Genomic DNA, 17,570 nt, shown 5'->3' with positions numbered 1-17,570 from the left:
TTGCTGCATCTTTACTCTTTGAATCATTAATTTCATTTTCTTCTGAGAGAAGTTGAGATTCCATAATGCTGCAGCAAGGACATCATCTTCTCTGGTATATTCAGAGTTTTATATGCCCTGTTCAGGATTAACATCAATAAAAGTGCTTTATGTCATCAAGTCTTTGTGATCTCAGTACAGTGTAACACAGATGATTTAATATGCTGGTGAAAATATATGCAAATAGTTTGCTTACAGTCATAAGCTCTGATGTATTCAGGCACTTTTAATTTAGTATTGCAAGTCAGAAAAAGTCAAAGTATGGTAAAACCAAATTTTATTGTCAGATGAATCTCTTCCAGTCTTTCCCATCTAAGCAAGGATTTCAGTGAAGAATTTCTGGAAAACTCCATGGCAAATTATAATGTTTCCTTAGTCAGTATTACTGAGTGTTCAAACAGTATGTGGAAGCTTCTTTAAAGAAAGGGTGTTACGTATTTACATTTTCAAGAGGAACCTCAAGAACCTATGTGTTGCATCTTCACAGTATACAGTATCACCACCAAACAGCTATAGAGTTTAATATGGAATCCATTCCATTAGATCATGGAGATACTAATAAAACTTCAAAATAACACAGCTTAGTTGGATCTCTCCCCAAAGGTTGAGTACAGTGGTAGCAGCTTCTAAGGAATGCATTCAGGTTTATGCTTAAAGTTTATAAGAAAATCAAAATTTTTCTTATTAATTAAGGAGTTGTGTTTTGTGTTTTTTTATTTTTTGAAGGCTTCTGGAGAATCTTTCATAAAATTTGACAGCATAAGAGCACAGAGCAGTACCCAATTAATTGTGTGTGGGCACCATTGCTGGAGCAAGCAGTAAAGAAGCAATAAAGTGGTGCATTAAGGCTGTCATCCCTGTGCAAAGCATTAAATGTGTTTTCTTTTCTCTTGCAGGAGCTTTTCCACCACCCCAGGGTCAGACAAAAGCGATTTCTCGGGAGATGACCCTCAGTAACCTGTGGCTGGTTGCCATACAATCATTTGCATTTTTGTCAGGAGGGATGTGGTACTGCTTCTTTCAGTATTTGTACCATTGCCTATTTTAGAAGTGGAATGGGACCTGAGGACACAATGGGAATCCAGGCTCTTGCAAATGAGTATCATGTTGTATGTGCAAATGTGAATATTCCAAGAGTAAAGGAAAATACTGGATGGACTTTTACCTCTCTTTGGGGGAATTTTAAACTCCACTAAAAGTGAAGATCAGTAACATAGTGACCTGATGATGTATTATTTTAAGAATTGTCTGTATTTTTAAAAATGTATACTCTTACCCACACTTAAGCAAATTCAGCATTTGGACAAAAGGTGCAATCGTACAACCACCGTAGAAGAATGTCTGTGACAAGAAAGCTTTGTCACCACAAGTATTTCTTGGCATTGTAGTTAGAGCTCAGAAAATTCAGCACTTGTCTCTTCAGTAGTGTGTACAGCATTGGTGTGGTAGAGATTCCTCATTTGCACAACGTGTACTTTATTGCAGCTCATTGTGCTGGAGTCAGAGCTCCTCAGCAGAGCTGGTGGAGGTGTCGTTGTGGCTACGCAGTCAGCACTTGTTGTAGCAGACACATTGATCTGAACCCAACACCCAAATAAGACCTGCTGTCAGGTCTGTGCTCTGAGGCACTGCTCCTCAAAGCACTGCAGCATCACAGTGTGATTCAAAGCTGTCCACGTGGGGTGAATCAGCCCATCCCTGCTGTGGTCTTGCCATCAGCTCTCCAAGTTCCATGTGCTGCCAGTGTCTCGTGCTATTGGGAAACTTGGAAAATACAAAGTCACTCGGTTAAATTCCCTTTTTGTTCAGAACGCAGCTAAACACTCATTGTCAGTTTTGAAAATGCACTTTCAAAGGTGAAAAGTCAGTGAAGGAAAGACATAAAACCTTGGAAACAGAGGGAAGCTTTGTTTGTCACACGATGGAAGGCAGAGCAATTCTAGCTGTTTCTGAAGGTCTGCTGGTGATTTTAGCCTCCTTTGTGTTTTGTATACTGCAGTCCAACCAAGGTGACCTTGGAGTGGTTTCTAGAGGCCTTTTTCTCCCCGCTAGTTGCAACAGTGCTAAATACACTTGTGGGAGAGTTTAATTAATTAAATGCCAACCATCTTAATGTTTTGCTAAGGAGTAATAGAAGAAAAACTAGTTTCGTAAAAAGAAAACATAGGTATAATTGCTATCATAAATCTGTAGGAAGATACTACTGAAAAAATAAGTATGGTAAATATTCTGAATAACTACATGGAGGGCAGTATTAATTAGCTCACCACTAAAATCATACTGCTAAAATCTTACTGGAATAAGGATGGGTTGAACTGAAGGGCAGATTGGAACAGAAGACACTTTGAGATGGGTAGTGCAGGATCCTTTTGAAAGGATGTGATGTACAGCCTTATTTCTGGCAAGTCTGGTTGGCATTGTGTTTATGTGATTATACACAGATTTGCGAGAACGGTTCCTAAAATAAAACTAATCTCTCTAAATACAGGCAGGGTAGCCAGAACTTCAGATGTTGGCATACTGCCTTCTACAGAGTAATTTTGTTGAGAACAAAGTAAGCCCTCAGTAGTTTTGGCTCTGAGCTAGCAATATTGATTCCCCTTCTGTCTCCCTCTGCTGCTACATGAATCACAGGAGGTGGCGTGCAGAATACAAAACCTTGCCAGTGTTCCCTTTCTGTGGGGGGGCAAAGAGCATACTAAAACACGAGGCAGTGCCAATTTCCTTGGCTTTGTGGAAAAATGCTTTGTCAAATATGTCATCCCTGCCCCTGCCCATGCTGCAGTGGTTCCTCAGTGGGGATGGATGTGAAATGACACCACAGTAAGGTCCCCTGAAGTGTGTGTTCTCTCCCTGACTCTGCAGGTTGGAGGCAAAGTACAGTGGTTGCCAATAGCTTCATGTTTGAGGCAAGATGCTGTTTATATGCCATTTCTGCACCTGAATTCTGGTGTAACCATTAAAAAGAGGCAGGCATGCCATGATAGAGAGGGAGTCCGTGGAGTATTTGTTGTTTCATGTTGCTCTTGCTAAAGTTCAGCTGATGGAATGAATGTATTCAACCTACTGTTTGCCAGGGGGCTGTTGGGGCAGCCCAGCACTGTTAGTGTAAGTGGTTATTTCTGCTGCCCATGGGTCTGACTCTTATAACTCCAAAAGGCAGGTGGCAAGCTACTCACTTGCTGTCCTCCCCCATGTAGTTTGATCAGAACCACAGAGATGCCCAGAGTACAGCTCATTTTATTTTGAGCTAGGACAGACTGGACTGATGCAAAAAGGGAAGTTTATATAAGCAGAATGCACAGCAGTTACTCGCATCAGGAGATTGTTCTTAAGAGACCCTGTGTGAACTCCATGTAAGAGCATCTTATTTTGTCAAATGCAGTATTTTTATTTTCCCAGTGGGTTGCAGTCAATAGCAAGTGCTCATGTGCTGCCTCAAGAAATTAGCACTGCACAGTAATATTTCAGACAAGTGTTTTGATTGATCTGGTCCTGTTCATTTTCACTTTGTTCCTTTGTAGTTCTTACTCTTACAAGATGTTTGTTTCCAAGAACTGGTTGTTGTTTCAGTAGGGTGTGGAAACAGTTCCTGTCATGTCCCAGGCTTTTCTCCTGCCTGCACTGGGGAATGTGAAGAGCCCCTGACACCGCAGCTCCGTACGGCCAAGTTGCTGTGGCTGACCCAGCAGTGAAACTGTTGGAAAGCAACTCCAAAGGACCCTCCCAGCATGATCCTGGATGCTGCTTCACGAAAGAAAATAAATCAGATAAAAGAAGTTCTGCTAGGAAGCGAAAAATGTAAAATGGATACAATATGTAGGAAATTCAGTGCTTAAATACTGTGCTGGTCCAGACTGTTTGGAGCTTAGCAGGTGACTGTAAAACACAAATTCCTGTTGGCTGCAGTTTGGTTCTACCTTCTGGCAGTTGGCTGCAGTTCTGGATGTAATGGGCATTTTGCTGCACCATCCATGGGTTGCCTCCTCTGGAGAGTTCCAAATGTGTTTTAATAGAAACATGAATGAACCATACAATTGATCACAAATTAATATCACATTGAATTTGCATTAGGGGAAAAATAATGAAAAAATGTGTAAAATTACCAAAAATGAAACATTCACAGAAAAATTCTAACTGAAAGCTGTTGCACACAGAAGTGAGAACAGAGAAATTTGAGTGCACTGCAAAAAATAAGAATAAAGATGGTTCTCTGTCAGGGTTGCCCACAAAACATCTCCACGTTTCTGTGTTTAATTGTTCATAAAAAGTTGTTACAGTTGAAGTTGTGTCAGTCCTCACGGTTTAGCTTTGCTGCTCTGTGAATCGCATGATGTGAAGAGCACCTGTCCATCCATGCCAGGCAGTTTCTTCAGTGCCCTGGGGTGAGTGCGCCATCATTTCAGTCTCACTTGGGTTCCATGTGTGGTTCTGTTGAATCTTGCAAAACTGGTGTCTCTTCTTTCTTCTTTATTTTTTTCCTTTTTTTTTTTTTTTTTTTTAAGTTGTTGTCACCAGAAGTTGAAAAGTGAAATTTCAGTTGACCTTGATTTCCTGGAAAATTAAAAGCTTCCCTCTCCCTCCTCCCCCAGCGTCACAAATAAGGTTCCTCTTCTTGCAGTAAAAATAAAGCGATCACTGTGGTACTGTTCCTTGTTCACTTGGTTTGCAGATTATACAACTTTTCTTTGTGTGACACTGCCATAAAGTGCTGTTAACTTTTCTCACCTGTTTGTACAAGATAATAACAGATACCGATCACTGTGTGTGACAGGATTCAACTGCTCCACTTTGCCTTGACATAAATTTTGGGACCAAAGGTAGCTAAAACTGGGATTTCCACATCACGAGCCCAGGGTTGGATGCATTCTCTTGAGAGTCAGCTGAAGATTTTGTGGTGATCTGATACAATGATACAGAATAATTATACATCTGGGGTTCTGTATTTTTTGGAAATAATGGAGCCATATGAAATAAAGGGTTATTTTGCAAAATTGCATATTTGATAGTTCTTACACTTCTTTTTAAAAATACAAAGCAACAATGGGAAGAGCAAAATGGAAACCAAGCTCTGGTTTAAAATGTCTGCATACATTAGAAATGCTTCTGAGCAGCTCTGCTTTTTCAGTAAGAGCTGTAGGCTGCTTGGCTGTGATAGAAGTCGTCATTGGAAGGATTCTATGCATTCTAAAGTTGGACCTTTTATTTTATCAGGAGATAATGAAGTAATTATTCACTGAACTACTGTCCTATTAAAATGAGTTCGTTACTTAAAATCACTTTACCATGATGTTCATATTGTATGATGAACAGGGGTTTTTTAATAGCAGTTACCTTCACCTTCATTTTTCTCCTTCCCTTTTCCGTTACCTGCATTTTTGTTTCATGTGATAAAATGGATGCGGAAGCCTGGAGTGACTGTCAGTGGTTTTGCAAAGGGCTGGTGATGCTTGGAATTATTTTGCCGAATTTATTTCATTGTTTTTGTTTTTTTTTTTAATAAAATCTTTCCAGCAGCCAATGTGTCTTTCAGAAATGTAGACAGATACCAGAAGCAGCATTTCTCTCTCTTTTCCCAGGGCTGGTACGATTTTGATGGGGTTTGTTTGTTGGTGCTTTTGTTTTGTTTGGGTTTTTTTGCTGTGGCAAAAATAGAGTTGGTTTTTTTTCAAGACTATTTCACATGCTTCTGATCCTTAATATATGAGAAGATTTTCTTTGATTATTGTATTTATTGTGTTTATAACTAATGGATACACAACTTTACTGTGCTTACAGTGAAAAAAAAAAAAAAAGTAAAATAAGGCTTTGGTTTACTGTAGAACTGCAGTGTAAAATTCTGATAGATAACACTGTTTATTGGGAAGGACACAGAGACAAATGTTTCAGTGCCAGAGTGGCAAGGGGAGTGGAGCAGTAGGGAGAGAGGGGCCAGCAGCTTCTGCAGCCCTCACTCGCTGCAGCACCTGCTAGAAACTGTGCCAGTGCCCAGGCTGTGGAGTTCCTCTGCAAGTCACTGTAGCAATGAGTTTTCTTAAAGTTTCTGAGAGCTGAGAGCAGAACCTGAGCCCCCCTGACCCGTGTGTGCCTCCTGCAAGGATGTGACTCCAGCCTTGTTGGGAGAAAGGCTGTTGTCATTGTGAGCTCCATAGTTTTAAAGAGGGATCTGTTCCTAAGCAGCTCCAGTTTGGCAGAGCAATCCAGGTGGGACAGCCCCACCTATTCTGCAGCCCTGGCACCTCTTGGTGACAATAATGGCTCTTGGCTCCTGTCACCTCTTGAGTTCACTGCTGGGGCCATTCTGCAATGTCTAACAAAGGGAAAAGGAACTCCCTGGAGCATCGTGAGACATCTCGCACAATTTCCAAAACAGCGCCGTAGTTGTAGTGATGTCTACCTCTTTGTTTCCCATCTGGGTTTTGTCTTGTTTTTCTGTGTGGTGTTTTTCTGTGAGGGGTGGGGGGAATTGGGGAGTGGGAGGGAAAACTTGGAATCTTAATATTAAGACACTGGTGGGGTATCCAGTGCTTACCAGCTGTGTTGTCATACTGAAAAAGCCATTGTTTTTAATTCCTGCTTAGGATGAAATGTTTGTTTTTAAAAAAATCCTTCCTGCTGGAAAGAAAAATGTATTTTTAAAAAGAAAAAACATCCCTCTTGGCTATAAGAATGTCAGCTGTATGAGTTGTGACCATATCATGACACGCTGATCAGATAAGTTTTTATCTCTCAGGACTCTATTGTAATTTTTGCTGTTCTCGTAACTGTCAGCTTTTCTGAAGGGATGCTGTTAATTTTTAAAGACCACTAATTTCAGCTGAAACAACAAATAAAAAAGGTGTGTGAATGTCATGTGTGCTTAGTCTGGTTTACAAACAAAAAACATTTTTGTCTTGATTTAACAAAAAATCCTGTGAAAAATAATGAAAGGCTACAGGTAAAAAGCCAGGTACATGAGGTGGTCAGGTGCTACATGCTGCAGTTACTTTGATCTCAAAGGCAAAGAAAAGAAATCTCCTGGGGGAGAAAAAAGGAGGTTTTCTGGTCAATACTTTTCTATAGCTAGAATCTGTTAAACTTCCCATGTGTCCTTGGGTTCTCTGTGGAATAAGGGAGAAGTCTCTTGGGTCGGTTGTCCTTTCTAATGTCAATCTGGTTTTGTACCAGGTTTGACTAAGACTTCTCCATGGGCTTGCAGAATTTCAGAGCAGCTAGTGCTGGGATCTGGTGCAGCTGAATAAAGGATGCCAATATTTTTTCCTTAAAAATAAATCGAGTTTGTTGTAAATGGCTTTGCTGTTTAGGTGTTAAAGGCTGGTAAGAACACATAGGTTCTGGATTAAAGGTGGCAAGGAATGGATGATGGCATGCAGATTTTTAAGTTTACCTTGGGAAACTGGAAGTTCCTAAAAAGTGAATGCTGTCAAAGTGATCAATAAGATCAAACTCTGGGTCTATACAAAGAGTAAATAATAAGGTAACCTCAGTAGAGCTCTTCTGTGTGGCTTTGGGAAAAAGTAACACTGGTCTTGCTCAATAAAACTACAAGACTAAATCAGATGGCAAATATGGCTCATTATATATGCCACAATACAGTTTGTGTTTTATAATCTCACTTGAGAACCTGAAGGAGAAAAACTAAAAGGTCAGTTTGTACTGAATTACTTTTGAAGAGGAAAATTTTTAATTTGCAGTTGGCTAGTATAATTCTGCAGATCTGTTCAACTGTGTACAATATTTTCATAAATTATATGAAATAAACAACATTTTTTTTATTACTGATTTGTTAATGAGGACAAGTTGCTCAGTGGTCTGAGTCTCTTAGTGCAGTGTATGTTTGGTGCTGAGCAGAAGGAAGGTCACCTAGCCACTAGGAATAAATATCTTCTAGGAAGAGAAATTACCGGAAAACACAAGTGTTGAGAAATTCTGGCAACTGAGGGCTGCATTGGCATTTCTGCTGTAAATACATGGAAGTAAATAAAAGGGAAGATTTGACCCTTTGAGCAGATAGACCAAGTAGGAGCAGAGGGTAGTAGGGTTTCCCTCTGTAACATTAGTGAGACCTTATATTGAATATTGACTCAAAGTGGCGAGGCAAGACAGAAGGGAAGAGCCTGGCAGTGTTTTCCCCCAAAATGAAGCTGTTCAATTTTCTACTCCTTCTGTACTTTTGGCAACACTGAAGATGCTTCTGATACTGTTCTTGTGTTTGTTCCCTTTTTTCTGTATTTCTCTTAGGCAGACACATTGGGTCTTCCTCATCAGCAAGGACTTGAAGGGGAGAAACCCAGAGCTGTTAGATAGGGGCTGTCCTGCACTTCTGAAAGATGCCTGACAAAAATAGATGAGAAAAAACTCCCTTCACTGGATGAGACAGTAATTTTCCTGCACTGAAAATGCCAATCTTAGAATCTGTTAGAACAGAACTGATGATTTGGTTTGGTTTTTTGCCGCTGCTCTGACTAAATACTCTCTTGCAACTGGCAAAACCAGTGGAACATTTTATGTGCAGTGCTCTGCTCTGTTACACCATGGCCAAATAATTTACAAGACCTTGCCTGACAAACAATTTTAAGAGCTTTCAGAGCTGAACCTTGTATTGTATAAGGTGGGTGGGATTGCTTTCCCAGGAAATTCCTTATCCAAAACCGATGACAAAAACAGATATGAATAATATTTAATATTTAGTAGAGTCTTAAAACTAAGCCCTGTTAATTGCCCACAGGCTGGCAGTAATATTTGCTGAAGCAATGTTGTTTAGGTAGCACTGGATTAATTTCTGTCAAAAAAAATTTCTCCCACTTCTGTTTATTCCAATGTTAAGTGTTGATTCCACTGTCACTTAAGGCAGTAACTGATAGGTTTTCTTACTCCAGCCATTCCCCTAGGAAAATAGTCACAAGATGCAGTTTGATGTTCCACGTTTGTACCACAGCTGATCCCTAAAGTTCAGAACAAGCAGCTAAGGATTTGCTAAGTGGGCAGAAGCACCTGTAGGTGAGAACAGTCACCAAAGGTTGCCTCTAACACCTGCTGCTGTGAGCCCCTTGCCCAGGTCTCTGTTGTGCTGAGAGAAGGATCTAGGTCAAGATTGATTTTTAGCATTAATCACTGAATAAGCCTTACACACACAAAGTGAAGCTGTGCCAACACAACCCCTAAAAGAACTCAGGCAGAGACAATTAAAGCTGCAAAGTTAATCTGGAAAATCGTAAGAGAAAGAAGGAAGTCTTGTCTGCTTGGCTTATCCAAAGGTTAAGTAAAATACCACTTTGCTATGTACAAGTACTCAGCAGGTGCTGTCAGTCATGGACTCCAGGCTGGAAAAAAAAAAAAGGCTGAAGAGGCAGCAGTTCCATGCAGAATATAATGAGCTGATGAGGAATGGAGGGAAAGCCCCAGCTTGGGCATGTTTTCAGTTCTCCATTCCTCAAGTCCTGAAATCAGAACTGTTGCCTTAAATGTTTTATTACAGAGCTGAAACAGAAGTAGGTACTGTTTAGCCTAATTACAGAGGGAGGTTGTGACCTACATTATGCAGGTAACAAGACTAAATAATTCATGGGCTTTGGCCCAAACGTCTGTGAAACTTAGAATTCTATTAGCAGCTAGATGGCAGATTCTTTTTTTATGCTTTTACCTTCTCAATACAACATTTCTGTTTTCTGCTCCGGGTTTACAAACCCCAATTCTGCAAGAAATACAAATAAATACAATGCTAATTTTTCAGATTAATCATTTTCATTTCTGGAGTAACTATTAAAATGTCTTCCTTTCTTACATAAGCACAGATGCATACAGAGCTGCATAGAGAATCAGGCCCCAGATATGTCTGAGCCATTTTCCTCACACCCAGAATAGCCAGGCCAAGTGCCTCAGAGAAAATTGTAAGGATCCCTGGAGTGGTCAAGCATCGAATAACCTTGCTATATATAGGAATTTTCTTCTTAATCCTTCCACTAGAAGTTGGCTTATGTCCTGGCCCATTGAAATGTACATCCCTGCTTTGTTTTCCTTTCAGTTTGCCTCCTCACTGTCAGGGTTTGTTGGCTTGGTTTTCGGTTTTATTTTGTTGACCGGATGATTTTTGAGCTTGGGAAGGTTAATGAGTCCTGCAGGCCACTTGGAAACTCTCTCAGAAGTCCACTTTTTTCAGAAAAAGTTTCATTCATTATAAATCTTCTGGGTTTGCATTGGTTCTTCCTTTCCTCTTGTGTTATGAGAGATTTAAAAAAAAGAACAACCCAATTCTGATGTAGGTTCTCCCCTCTAATTTTCCTGCTTTTATATCCTCTGTCAGTCTACCATGACTGAGTATTTCTCTGAACTATTTAAATTTCTGTTCTCATTGTGGTAGATCCATCACCTGCATAGTTAAGTTCCTTCTGTTTTTTATTAAAACATCCAGAGAATTGATTGTCCTATCGGTATAATTTATTTAAATACTTATCCATACAGCTTGATGTTGAGAGGATTAGATTGATTAATGGATTAGTAATTTCCTGACTCCGGTGACACATATAAATCAAGTAATACATGTCAGCAGCTACAGAAAAATTTGCTGCCAACAGTTTTTAATTTCCTACACAAAAATACCCACATTTAATTTTATTGCATAGTGAAGACTAAAAAGATAAAACTGTTCCTTAAGGTGAAGTGAGAACAGGGAAGTTGCTTTCTTCATATAAATCTGTCTTTCTTTTAAAAATAAAACCCAGTCAAATGAGGTTAAGTTTAATAAGCTTGTGCTGGCATCTCCCCGAAATTGTTGAGATCCTAGGAGCTGCTACAGAAACCAACAAACTGCTAACCTGAACCAGAGCCACTGATCAAGAGCATTTTGGAGAGCTACCCTGTCTCTTAAAGGATCTATGAAAAGTTGGCCCCTGAATTTTATTTGTGAATTTCTAATTTGTTATATGGAAATACATACAAAATATCCAATGAAGCCAAAGGATAAGGATGTGGAGAATCTCCATGCAGGCTCCTGACCTTTATTTTCTGGTTTGCATTTCTCTCTGCAGCAATTTGTTGTGTAAGACAGTATTATATATCCTGAGTATGTTAATGCAGGCAGCACAGCCAACCTGGGTGTATTAAGGGTAGAAATCACAAGGTCAGAAGTGCCAGTTGTACTAATTAGTGCAATCCTGACTAAGAACAGTTACATGACTTTATTTTTAATGAGCACAAGGATTATGGGAATTTAGATAGAACAATAATCTATTTTTATCTGGTATTTTGTAAGCTCAGAAGATGAATCAGGAATAAGCTGCATAGTAAGACAGGCCAGAGCTGCAACTAAATTATCAAAACTGCAGGAACAAAACATTCCTTACTTAGAGCACTGCATGGAAGTCTCCAGGTTAGGGCAATAACCCTTACTTGGTATCAAAAGTGTCTTACAGTGACAAGTAAAGTACAAGCATGGCACCCATCTCAGAATTTAGTATTACAAAAGTTGTTAGTTGTTAACACCTCGGTGTTTGCAAGTCAGGAGGGAGAGAAAATAAATTTTGTTAGTGGTTAGTCATACTTATTTCTTCTAGTTGCTGCATCATCTGCTACTGAAGGCTAAGAAGGCTAAAACTGTTAAAAGGGAAAAAAAATAACAGCAAAAAGGAGTTCTTGGGGTGGGGTTTCCATAAGGAATAGGAGTTGATTTACCTGCATATGTAAAATATATGTTCTCTGTATGCAAAATCTCTGCACTGGGATTTGCTCACTCTCTTTCCGGCCTTGTGCCCTTGTTGCTGGGAGTTAAAACATCAAAAGTGGGGTCTCCTCTTTGCCAGGAAAACATCTGCATTGCTGCAAGGCTGGAGGCAGACAAATCAGTGGGAAAGTCAAAACAAGCTTCTACATCTTGGGAGATGGGAAAGGGGACACGGGGCATTTAAGGGATGATTAAATCAGAAAAGGATGGGGATAGAAAGCCAGCTTCTTTCTCCCACTGGGCTCTCTCTAAATGCAGCCTAGCCTGGAACCTGGAACCTGCAACCCACTCAGGTTAAGTGGGTAGGCACAGTATTTGCACTTTGTCACCTTTACACCTGCCCAGGATTGGTTTCAGAAAAGTAAAATGTGACTCTTTCTCCTGTCCTTCCAAACCGTAGTAAAACTTTCCATACTTTTTGCCACTGCATTTATCTCCACCTGATTAAAGCCACGTGTACTTTTACGATGACCAGATCTCATGAGTGTACCATCTCCTTGGACATGTAATCCAACAAACTGGCACACTCTGGTAGTTCTCTGTATTTCAGCACATTTTCCAGAGAGCTGAAAAGATAATGAAGTGCACCCCACCATCCTGGTTGAACATTTGCAATGCAAACATTGCTGTGGACAAAATATTTTCTGGTGATTCACCTTAATTGGGAAGGTAGGGTGAGTAACAGTATCCTTTAGGAATTTTTTATTAACAGTTGATAATTTAGAATTTTTCAGATAGGACATAGAACAGGATTTTTCCCATATCAGAATTTAGCAATAATGTCAGAAAAACTTAACTTGGGTGTCTGATTTAAATTGGGTTGCTCTTAGTTGAGTAAATTCCCATGGTACTAAAAATCACTAGGTGGTTTAACTTTTGGATTGCTATTTCATGCTCAGGATCCTGGTTTAGGTTGAAAACAAGTTTAAAAACACCTGGAGAAACTAAGGTTTAGTGTAAAGGATAAAATTAGTGCTCTCTTCTCAGCCTTACTTTCTCCTTGCTCACCTGTTGTCCCAGAGCTGGTTAAGAATTCTGCTGACAACATTCCATCTGGATTTTTAGCTGAATAATGGCTTACACTTAAGCCTCAAATGATGAGAAAGCTCACTTACTTATCTCTCAGGACTGCACCCTAAAACACAGAAAATAAAGAGGCTGGAAGGTGCTTCTATTCAGCTGAGTCATGGACCTACAAGAAAGACTTAGGAAGATATTTAAAGATTGAAATTTGCTTTACCATTTAGACAAAAGTGGAAAGGCAGTAAGTGCATATATGTCAAAAATCAAAAAGAGAAGTGGCATTTATAACGATGAGTAGACATGAGAGGGTTGCACTACATTTTTGCACTATGTTAGAAAATTATTCTTCCAGCTTTATGAATTCTTATCTTTTTATTGGCGGGAGTGAATTACAAAGTAAATGCCTGAGGCTGCAGCTGGGCCAGATGATTGCCTCACTGGGGTGAGATGCCCTGCAGAAGAGAGCTGCCCAAGCACAATTTCTCAAGCCCAGTCACATCGACATTGCTGGGTGCTGTTCAAAACACAACCTGCAGTCAGTTCCTAGTGCTGCATGCATTCCATGAGAAGCAGCCTCTGGAGCTACCTCCTCATCTCCCCTGTCTGCAGTACTGGCTGAAAGGATGGGAGCACTGGAGGTCTTAATTCGTGGTCATTTCCTGATTTATTTGTGGCAGACACAGAGTTTGCCTCCCACACCTCTCTGTTTCTCTGCTGCTGGTGACCACTACATTAAAAAGTTTAGGTGGGTGTTCTGCCTTCTGATGGTCCATCCAGAGTGTGGTTTATTGGTTTGGACAGGCTTTGATTTCAGTCTGTGTGAACACACCAGACCAAGAACCAAGGCAGCAGGGGGCTGACTGATAATGCTCATTAGATCTCACAGCACTGCTCTGGGAGGTTTCCAAACAGAGCTAGAGGAGAGAGAGGAAACAGATTTTAGGATGAGGGCCTGGTGAGCTCATCACTGAAGATGAACTTATGGGACAAGTACTCAGCATTCACCCTGATGGGGATTGGTGGTACATTTAGCAGCAATTAAATACCCCACTCTGCCCTCTTCTGAACCACTCCTTGTTAGAGGACTCAGTATTTTTATTATAATTTGTCTCTTCCTGCCTTTTTTCTTTAAATATATAGGCACCTTACTTTTGGGTTGTTCTTTCCAAAAAGCTGAAGAGGTTGAAACAGTTATTTTGAATGTTAGACATAGAAAGCAGCTTTGTAGAAGTAATTACCATAGAATCATTAAGGCTGGAAAAGATCTTATGTACCTCCACACAGACTTGCCATGGTTTAGTTAATTGGCTCAGGCATGTGCAAACACACTTATTCAGCTTCCTCCTTGGTCTCCAAGTGCACCAGTTGTAGTGTTGTAAGCACTGCCATGAACTGATGCTGCTGTGTAGCTCTGTGTGTCAGCCAATTTCTCCCTTTTCTCTCCTAAATCCATTGCTGCAGGAGTAGCACCCTGAGTTCAGAATTTTTATAATGGTGAAACAGCCTGTTCTGACAAATTATGTCAAGTTTTGAAAACAGATTAGCATAACCAAGCAGAGATCATTTAGTTCTTACTTTCAGGAAGGATGAGAACAATGTTGCAAGCAAACCCAGGCTACCTGCTCCTGGGATCCATTTCCATGGGGGTGTCTGCTCATCCCTCTGAAGCAATGTGTTAACAGGAACATTGATCCCTCCATGCATATGCCTCTCCTCTTTGTTGACAAATGCACACCAATAGATGCTGTGGGTGATGCATCATTATGTAATTGTGCTTGTGGTGCAGACACTGAACCTCCTGTGACATTACAGATCCTGTATTAAAGACAGAAGCAGCTTTATCCTAAGTATTATTGCTGATGTGAACTGACCTAAACGTGGGCAGATGCACTGCTACTACATGCAATGTTAGGCAACTATGATATTAATAATTTTCATTTTAAAAAACTGTGTCTTGTTTAATTTCTTCATAGAAAGAACCCAAATATTTTGTTCTAAAGATTTTGTAGATTAACATTGTGATGTATAGACTTGGTATGAGAGAACTGTAAGATGTAAATTAAGAAATGTATTTTGACCTTGACTACTCAGACTTTGATTATTCAACCCTTCCAGTTATTATAAAAGGGGTCAGTTCCTCTTGTGTCTACTGATTAAAATTAAAAGCTAAAATGTTCCAAATTTTCTGAAACCTCAAAACAAATTTAGTACACCAGCAGAGAGAAAGAGATTAAAAATATGGGAAGGGGGGGAGGGAGAAGAAAATTAATGTCCCAATTCATCAGAATGCTATTGATTTTGACACTGAAATGTTGGAGGCCATTTCAGTATTTTAAGCAACACATGAAGCTTTATGTTCACTCTACTGGACTGGCATTGGAAAAGCATTGGAAGCTGTTCCCCTCTGGCCTAACAAGTCACTTTGCCTCCTTGTGCTTTTGTGTTCTGCACTGAATAGCACTGACACAAACCTTATACCCACCCAAACCAAAGCGAGCTATTTTCTGCCAGCACAATATGCTAAATTAGCTTGTAGTGGGATCAAAGAGACACCAGATTCTGTGATTCTGTCTAAAGTGAAACTACAGAGGTTAGGTAATGGGCCAGCATTTCCCACTGGATGTGACCAAAATTACTTTCACCTCAGAAAAACAGGATTAACAACTCGGTTTCAAATTAGGTTTAAACTGAGGCCCTGCACCTTGTGGTATGTCTTCTAAGCTTCCTCTTCTAAGCTTCTGGATGTCCCATGCAACCACAAACTGTGTCCTCAAACCATCTAATCACAGAGACCTTATTTGCAGTCAAAATTACAATTGATTTTACTTTGATTATCACTCCAGTACACCAGCACTATTCAAACAATGAATATTAGAGGGCATTGCTATTTTTCACAGGCAGTTGAATCACAGACAGCAGCAATCTTCATCTGAATTTTTCATTTAAAAAAATGAAACCTTTCATGGAGCTGATTAAGCTGTCTTGGGAGCCACCAGGAGACAGGATTGATGGGTATCACAGGGACTGTGCAAAGTCAGTGGTCTGCACCGTGAGAAGCACAGAGCACATGCTCACACCCTTACTGAAGATACTGAGTTAAAGCTGTCAGTCTAGAGCTGTGCAGGCCAGCACATTTTAAAAATACTAATTCAGAGGCAGCTCTTGTTAATTAGGAGTCACATAATGATGTAGTATGTTTTTCCATTAAAGACATTAGAGAAGGCCTTTTGAGAAAAGAACTGTATTTTCTGGACTCAATAAGTCATCCAATCTTGGTTGAGTCATATCCATGTAGTTGCAATGTAGTTAATGTCCTTAGAGCTGTGAGCTTTCTTGGGTGCTCCTGTTAGCTTAGATAAAACCACACTCAAATAAAAAACTGAGCTTACCAATGACCTTGCTAGTGCTAGGTCATTGTGCTGTAAGCACAAATGCCTAATATGTAATTCTCCTAACAGAGTAAGATGTATTAAAATAACTATTTGGACTCTCTGCAGTTAGCCAGGCCAAAGAACAAGCTGCTGCTTCTCCTATTACCTACACATCTTTCATCAGACTGTGACTTAATGGAATACTGATCTTAAGGTCAAAAAGCTAAATTCCATTGTAAAATAGCTTTAGGGTTAGGCTCAATACTTTATATTTTCAAGGCATTAGAAATGTAGTTTATCCATAGGTGACATTTTCCCTCATTAAATTTTAGACAAAATTACAGCCTCTATTCACTCCATCATACTAGCTGTTTTTATAAGAATTACCAAACCAAGAGGTTTGAAAATCTATAATGATTATATTAATATACAAGATTGTTAAATGCTTCTCTAGAACATGAAAGGATTTAACCCTGTTGTGACAACATAGGGAAACTATCTTTAAAACATGAAAATGCCCTAAGCTAATTGAATTGCACTTTATTGCCATGAAACAGAGGGTTGTCTGGGAGTCTTAATACTGCATTTCCATTCCATACATGAGGGGTAGGAGAAACACCCCCAGTTTCCTAAAAAGAGAAGATTTTTCTGGTTGTTTCATCAGTTGTTTCTCTGCCTCACAAATTTCAGGCCTACTGGCCATCCTCGGCTTCATTTAAATCCTGCAAGTGTGATCCTAAGAGGGCTTTTTACTGAAAATAATAATAGCTACACAGAGGGCAGACTCCCCAGCTTAATGACCCCCATGTGACGAAAAAAGTGGGCAGAATACAGGTATTTTATTTAACCTGGTAGCTGGCCAGCCTGTGATGGCTGTGGTGACTGCAGCTGTGCTCTCTGTACCCAGTGGGTGTTGCAGGGAACAAGCAGCAGAGCTGCTATTAAGGGAGGAGGGAGCAGAGTTCAGAAGGCAAAAAACTCACATCTGTAGGAATCCAGCATTCCCTGGGTCTGTCACTCATAGAACAGTTGGAGAGGATTTATCTTCTACACTTCTTTGATGAATAATTCTTGGCTTGTGCAATAAATTACTACAAGATAAATGTATGAGAATATTAATAATGAAAGCAGCTTGCTCTTCTATGCTGCAGCTTATCAAAAGATCAAAATCTTGATCATTACCTGTCTTCTGAGAAGTTGGTAGCTGAGTTAATTTCATTCCAGAGAAGCACAAGTGACACACAGCCCCTGTGCCTGCCTTGCCCATGGCCACACAGGAAACCAACAGGGAGGGTTTCAGGAAAAACAAACCACCCCATTTTTATCTGCAGCATGTGGGATAACTGATGTTCCTGTGTTTAAAGCAAAGAAAGGACTTACTTGACTGTGTTCTGTTTGAGTTTACTGAGATATTTGCC

The 17,570-nt window shown here is 40.0% G+C and overlaps 1 protein-coding gene across 2 annotated transcripts in view; it reads left to right on the top strand.

Moving 5' to 3' along the window:
• The window catches only part of LPGAT1 (lysophosphatidylglycerol acyltransferase 1), a 58,481-nt gene extending 53,443 nt beyond the window's left edge, over positions 1-5,038 (top strand). Inside the window, exon 8 of one of the 2 annotated variants that reach the window (XM_021547611.3) lies at positions 936-5,038. In XM_021547611.3, the coding sequence (XP_021403286.3) occupies positions 936-1,087 (152 nt within the window). In that variant the 3' untranslated portion in view covers positions 1,088-5,038. The remainder of the gene's footprint in view (positions 1-935) is intronic. The other variant, XM_085576027.1, reaches the window with a different exon arrangement.
• The last annotated feature ends 12,532 nt before the right edge of the window (positions 5,039-17,570 follow it).

The sequence above is a fragment of the Lonchura striata genome, chromosome 3 (genome assembly GCF_050655825.1).
Source record: "Lonchura striata isolate lonStrDom1 chromosome 3, ASM5065582v1, whole genome shotgun sequence".
Classification (NCBI taxonomy): Eukaryota; Metazoa; Chordata; class Aves; order Passeriformes; family Estrildidae; genus Lonchura; species Lonchura striata.
This window is presented reverse-complemented; position numbering and strand designations above follow the sequence as displayed.